Source organism: Cryptotermes secundus, unplaced genomic scaffold (assembly GCF_002891405.2).
Source record: "Cryptotermes secundus unplaced genomic scaffold, Csec_1.0 scaffold14588, whole genome shotgun sequence".
In the NCBI taxonomy this organism is placed as follows: domain Eukaryota; kingdom Metazoa; phylum Arthropoda; class Insecta; order Blattodea; family Kalotermitidae; genus Cryptotermes; species Cryptotermes secundus.
The window spans coordinates 1-7,223 of record NW_019739766.1 but is presented as its reverse complement, the minus strand read 5'-3'; the positions used below and the strand labels follow the sequence as shown (position 1 = coordinate 7,223).

At 39.5% G+C, this 7,223-nt stretch overlaps 1 protein-coding gene across 1 annotated transcript; it reads left to right on the top strand.

Moving 5' to 3' along the window:
- Nucleotides 1–1,572: 1,572 nt before the first annotated feature.
- Nucleotides 1,573–7,217, top strand: LOC111871997. Its single transcript, XM_023865446.2, has 6 exons — nt 1,573–1,669; nt 3,118–3,240; nt 3,560–3,867; nt 4,817–4,894; nt 6,045–6,108; nt 6,394–7,217. Exons 1-6 carry the CDS (start codon nt 1,663–1,665, stop codon nt 6,546–6,548), a joined length of 735 nt encoding a protein of 244 aa, XP_023721214.1. The 5' UTR covers nt 1,573–1,662; the 3' UTR covers nt 6,549–7,217.
- Nucleotides 7,218–7,223: the final 6 nt, after the last annotated feature.

Genomic DNA, 7,223 nt, shown 5'->3' with positions numbered 1-7,223 from the left:
ATGTCGTATCAAAGAAAAGTAGACGATTAATTCTTCCCCGAACTTCTTCTAATGTAATTTCTAGACCTACACCGAATTCCCCCAGGCGGTCCATTAATTTCAGGGATTCAGTGTAGAGTATTCTATGCATTCTCACCTTCTTACGCATGCTACATGTTTAGCTAATCAATTACTGCAATGCTGTGAGTGTCCGTTTGTGAGAGAGACACCGAACAAAGTGGCTTCAGATACTTTGCAGAGACGAGGTGGGGTTTAGCGTCTGCAGCCACTGTTCATATGGAAGCAGGCTGACTCTTCTTCAGAGCCGATTGATCGGTTGAAATAGCCGGGGTATCAGTTTCCTCCCCAAAGTTAGGCGCACAGAAAGTAAGTTTCGAAGTCCGGACCGAGTTGCTATCGCCTGGCCCGTGATGTGTCTCTGTAGCGAGCAAAACTTTGTACAAGTTCGTCCTCTTACGATGCTTTGTATAGGATAGGGGCCTGCATTAGTACAAACAGCATCCGTCTGTACGTCTAGGTTGCTCCATGAAACGGCATTGAGATAACTGAGAGTAAATATTGGAATTCGAAGCTTATAAAATGCTGGCTCCTGAGGTGTATCCGCCTCTCATTCCGATGGCTGTCTCATCTGATATTGCCCCTATTTCGCTCGTGTACCAATCGGTAAGAATGTTTCTAATTTACTTTCCATATAAGAAGGGTAACGTAGTTGGTTGAGGGGCTATGCTACAAGCCGGAAGGTCGCGGGTTCAAGTCCCGATGAGCTCATTGGATTTTTTTCATTTGACCTAATCCTTCCAGCCGCACTATGGCCCTGGGGTTGACTTAGCCTGTAACAGAAATGGGTACCAGGAATTAATTAAATAATTTTCCTGGGGAGTAAAGCGCGGCCGGCGCGTAAGGCTGACAACCTTACCGCCATCTTTGAGCCGATTGTCTAGATAATGTGGGACCCTCAACGTCTCACAACCCTCTGGGCCTTCCTGGCCTGTTACAGGGATAGCTTTACTTTACTTTTTTATAAGAGGGAAAGTCAGTAAATAGGTCACAAATGGACATAAAACGCGAAACATGTGATATTCGAACCTGGAAAGTTAACACTTATTTCCCGACATCTCCACCAACACCGATGCACTTATACTTTTTATTTCGTGCATCCTGTTGTGGTACTATATACAATTGTTTATTTGAGTCCGTCGCAACACAACAGCATAACGGTACACACCACTTGATAACTGTTACATTATAAAATACACTGAATTATAAACTTATCAAAAAGAAAACGAAAGTTTTGGAATAAAATAGGGTTAAAAACTCTTCATGTGCTATTGCATATCATGAAGTCAGCTGTTGCAATCTTGTCATATTGCCGCGGACATAGCGGTGTATTGAGGGCTTGTATACATACGGGCAGAGCAAACTGCTTGGAGGAGAGCTTTCCTTCCCGCCACGTGGGGATAAGACGGGACTGACCAGCCGGCACCAAATCAGAGACAGAGAAAGGAACATAACATGTGCTGTTTACATGCATCTTTCAACTTCCCCCTCTGATAGAGCGTGTTTTCATATCGACAAAAATGCAGTCAGTCCGGTTACTCGAATATGCTCATGTGCTATACGGAAGGCCAGGTTGTAATGATTACATGACTGCGGGTGTTCAAGATGCAAGGTCAGTAGCAAACAGGAGCGAAATACTGTCACGTGATTGAGTTATTTTACAGGGGGTTTGGATGGATAATAGGATGTACTGAACTCTTAAACAACTCGTAACCACAAGTAATTACGACTGTCTCACTGAATTGCACATTTCAAAGATCACTGCAACTACAGCACGCGTAATGCCTTCTTAATACAATTGGCGCACTTGTAAGAAGACTTACCGGTAGTTGCACTCACACTAGGCTCCGGCGAACAATTAGGAACACAATTAAAATGAAAGCGCGAATCGCACACGCCACAACGGATAGATTTTTGTTTACCGTAAAACGGCTTATCGCAGAGCAGACAGTGTTCCTTACTGGCCATACCTAAGCAGCGGTAGGCCTGTACACACAAAGAGACACTAGGCAGTCAAGCGGGCGGGAGCACAACCAAGACACGTCCGTTCAGCTCGAGCGCCTGACAACAATAACTGAACCCAAGGAATGCAGAACTTCAGAGGAATTTAGAAAATTACTTATACCAGGAAGCTTCATAATATTTACTTTTCACCTAATTTTGTTAGGTCTGTTACATGAAGAATGTTGAAATTGGTATGGCATGTAGCATACATGGAATAAGTGTATTTGTTCATTTGTATAACCTCAGAATATGAGTCCATGTTAAACAGATCTAGGTGAAATAGAATGTGTTTATATCAGCTGAACTTAATTTATTATAATGATGAACCTGCTGTAACAACTGAATATTTCTTTAACAGTTAAGAGCCCAGTAACGTCTCAGGAACTGTTTTGGTTCCCAAAGATACTACTAAACTGCAAACCTAAGACAACATAAAGTAAGTAAAAGTAAAGGTATCTCTGTAACAGGCCGTGGAGGTCCATACAGTTGTGAGATGTTGAGGTTCCTTCATTTTCTAGACAATCAGCTCATAGACGGTGGCAAGGTTGTCAGCCCTACATGCCAGCCACCCTTTACCCCCAAGAATATTCCTGGTACTCATTTCTGTTAGAGGCTGAGTCGACCCCAGGGTCATAGTGCAGCTGGAAGGATTAGGTAAATTGAAAAAAATCCAGTGACCTCATCGGGGTTTGATCCCGCGACCTTCCGGGTTGTAGCGTAGTGCCTCAACCAACTGCACTACTGCTACCTAAGACAACATGGAAAGATAAATTAAATTGGAGCTGTAAGAGACCAAAGGGCATAACTGCTGAACCAGAAGAAGTTTTGAAGAATTTCAGTGAAGCTAACATTCAGTCTGTAGTCTAATGGCCTAGGCTTATCTCTGCCCTTTATTATAAGGTTTGTTCTTATCATTAAAAGGTTAGACATGTTAGAGCACTGTAATGGACGCACTGCTACTGCCACAGAGAATTTGCCCTGCTGCATCCAAAAGTCCTGTGGTGTGGAGAGAGTAGGAAATATCATTATGTTGCAAGTGTTCCCTTTTGTTTTCAGATTTTAAAATTTCGAAATCCAAAATTGCAACAAAAGCAAAGGTGTCATCACCCACTCTTTCTCCAGTATGTGCTGCTGTCAGTGCTGAAGATGTATATATTACAGACCAAACTCCAGTTCGTGGTAAGATTTAGTTGTGTTGCTGTTGATCATCTCTGTCATAGCATGTAATCCAGGATAGCTCACAAAAATTGGTTGGAGTGGTATGGAATGGATTCATCTGGCTCATGATAGGGATAAGTTGAAGGCTCTTAAGAACACGTTAATTAACCTTCAGATACTCTGGGAGATTTCTGAATGGCTGGGTGACCAGTGGCTTCTTGAATACTTACTTTAGTTAATGTCTCCTAAGCAACATCTCCCGTATGTTTCCCAGCAGGTGGATGAAATGTACTCCGAATGGAATGTAGTGAAATTTCTATTTCTTTTTTCTCTTATTCAGATGTGAATAGAATCTTGTGTAACAAACAGACAAAGAGCGAGGCTATTGCTGACATAGAGCTTAATCCTCGGCTCCTACAGACACCAGAGTTTGACAGAGAATATGACAGCCCACTGCATACAAGTAACTTACCTAGTGCCAGAAGGGAACACAAAACTCCAGCTTGCAAAAGTATATGTACATTTCGTGGAACAACCAACAAGAAGTCACATGCCGGTAATCTGTGCTCTCTTACCAGTTCCCTTGTGAAAAAGAAGAAATCTGTAGGAAAGGCACTACAGTTCCAGTCTGTGCCAAGGATGAATGTGGTAGGTATTTACAATTATCATGTTGTATTTGCATAAACTGGACTATAACAGCAGTGTCAGTAAACAATCAAATGGAATTCTCAGGTAACACTGATATAGCACTGTAATTGAACTTATAAATAAACTTATTTGGTAATGATTACCAGTATTTTTGGAAACATTGATAAAATTTGCAATTGTAAGTAGATATTTAATAAAAAATATTGTTTCTTGAAACAGGAGAACAGTTAAATTAAGGGTAATATTGTCTGAGAAAGAAATACACATAATGGCCTCAAGTTCATTTGATTTGTTGACAAATTGTGTAAGCTGTTGAACATGGTCATATATATACACATACATAACCACCTTGCCCCCTCCTCTAGTGATGGCCCCCTTTTTTTAGCTTGTTATGGCTATGTATCATAATGTCTAGTTGTTTCCTTTTTGCTTTGTTTGCTGTGCCTCAAAACAGAGCAAGAAGGAAACAACTAGACATCACAACAATACAGTACCATAACAAGCAAGGACCTCTGAGGGCTCAAAATAATATCCCAACTTTCTGTTTTAACAGAAGAGGCACAAGGACACAAACGATATCAGTTTCAATCCATATAATTGTAATAAAAATTTCTAAGTATGTATTACAAACTTTATAATAGTAGTTTCTGAACATGTTGATTTTATGCCTTCTGTAGATTGTCAGCTGACCAGAACATGTAAAGACAATAAATATCTACAAATTGAATCACACTGGACAGTGTTAATAATTATTCTATAATTTAGTTTACTAGTGTGACAGACAAGAATGAATACGGTTAAGTTTGTCATGTACTTCCAAAATATAGTCAATCATTTTGTTGGCATTTTATAAATTTGGTTTTAAACTGAAATTGGTAATTTTGTTGCTTTAAGCAAGCATTCCTTCATTGTTATGAAATATGTAATTAATTGTATTTTTATTTTAAAGCTGCATCGCCAATCACGAGCTGTGCCGTCTGTCATCAATGAACTGTTTGATAAATCTCCAGAAGAAACACAGGAGAGGGTAATGAGTATATTTCTGAATTGTAACATTTGACCTTTGAGGGGAGGAAGTGGTGTTTGAACCTAATGACATGCTGATATTATGTTAGTTGGATATAAAACACAGTTGTCAGTTTGTACAGTAAATATCCAATGTTCTGTTTTGTTTTAAATTTGAATAAAAGAAGGTAAAACTATCCCTGTGACAGGCCATGAAGACCCATAGGGTTGTGAGGTGTTGAGGCTCCTGCATTTTCTAGACAATCGGCTCTCAGATGTTGGTAAGGTTTTCAGCCCTTATGCACCAGGCACCCTTTACCCTGTAGGAAGGTTCCTGGTACTCATTTCTCTTAGAGGCTGAGTCGACCCCAGGGCCATAGTGTGGCTGGAAGGATTAGGTCAACAGAAAAATCCTGTGACCTCATTGGGAATCGAACCCATGACCTTCCGGCTTGTAGCATATTGCCTCAGCGAACTGTGCTGCTGTGTGCACTTTTTTAAACCAGAATTCGTTCTTTAAACTACAGACAGATATGGAAGGGAATTTTAGGAAATTATGTACAGACTCCACACTCATCAGTTTTAAGCTTAAATTTCCTGAGTTTGCTCAATGCAGGAATCAGTTCCCATTGGGTTGAGTAGCCTATGATGATGCAGCTGTGAGTGTACAGTATTTTTCATACTGAAGTTAAAACAATCTTTTCATAAAATGTTTCCAAGATTGTCTTCTGGCAAATGACCCATAAACTGGTATGAAAGGAGAGGTGATGAAGTAGTGACAGATGTATTGACACATTAATCTTAATGTGATGCGTGTTGCAGTTGCATCAATCACGTATGTAGCCCAGCTGCCCAAGCAGTGCATCTTTTCTTACCTGCCTGCCAAATTGAAATCTTTTAGTTCCCAGTTTTGTGGATTAATTGTATTTATGAAGAGCTCTATATTCTGAGATATAACACCACGTAACAGACTGTTGTTACTTGCTTCATAATGGTTTCTTGTTTGGCTTATTCTTCAACCCTGAAGATGGAAACAACATGTGCCTCTGAAAAGTTGGTTGACTTTCAGTGGATTAATGCATTATATCCTAGAAGATAAAACTTATTGTAACCACCAGTGTGAAAACTTCAAATCCTAATTCTGTGTATGTTTCTGGATTTAATCTTCTCAGATTCCTGCCACCTCAGTTGAAAGTAAATCTGCAATATCAACTCCCTCACAAGACTGTTTTGGTGGTAAGTCAATGCTCAGTATAAGTTATTCTTTTATAATGAGTAGTATCATTAATACTTTAGGCAGAAACATATCTCTCCCTCTTTTTGTGTTATTTGCATGATGTCACAACATACTGAGGTTACAGAGTTGTAAATATAATAATCGGACAGTAGTTGGTTCAGCCATGTCACACCCACAGAAAGAACTGTTAGTGCCACTGTTTAGAAGGCCACACAGGTCTTAAATCGGACTTTCTTATAGGAAATTTTTGTGTGAATTTTACTGTACAGCTGATTGATTTTCAGATGTGACATCTGGCATGAAGATAAGTCCAGCAGATCTGCTTTGTTCCCCAAATCCCAAAGAAGCAGAACAGCAAACAAAGGGAAGTCGTCGGAAATCACTGGATGCTATTATTGAGCGATATTTGAAAGTCCGGAAGAATATGGACTGTACATGAGATTTAAAAGGCTCATTACTTGTTAACAGTGTATGATGTGTGGTGATTGGAATGAGATCTTTCTAATATAGAAAACATATTTTCTAATAAACTTAAAAGAAAAGTTGCTTCATGGCATTATTCAGTTATATTCTACCATCTAGTGCTACAGTTAAGAATTTGTGGAGCTGTACCTCAACTCCATCATATGTCTCCATGGTTTGGTGCTCAATTAATAAAACACAGGGACTTTACCTTACTTTCTAATGTAAAGGTAATGTGAATTTGTCCCTGTGCTTAATCAAGCACAATGCTATGGAGATGTATGGGGGAGTGGAAGTATAGCTCCACTGTTCTTGAGCTTGTCACATGAGAAATGGAAAAATGGCTAAAAAATTGCATTATGTAACGTGTTTCATAGTTTATTGAAAGCTGTTGATACAGTTAGTATTCCATACTGTGGCCTACTGTCTTAATGATGCCATATAGTATGATCAGTGCATGCGTATGTTTCAGAGGAATTTACTTACACTGTCTTCAGGGTAAAAAAATAGAGGCTGCATGTTCCTTCAAAATGTCGGTGCCCACTTACCAGACTACATGGTGACATAACTGAAAACACCATAGTATGTATCTGGCCATTGTAACATGAGATGTTATATACAGATATCATCTATTGATTCTATATATATATAT

Excerpts from the sequence above, each read along its gene's own strand:
- LOC111871997 (XM_023865446.2), top strand. Across the intron at positions 3,868-4,816 it reads CTGTGCCAAGGATGAATGTG|CTGCATCGCCAATCACGAGC; the intron begins GTAGGTATTTAC and ends TTTATTTTAAAG. Across the intron at positions 4,895-6,044 it reads CAGAAGAAACACAGGAGAGG|ATTCCTGCCACCTCAGTTGA; the intron begins GTAATGAGTATA and ends TAATCTTCTCAG.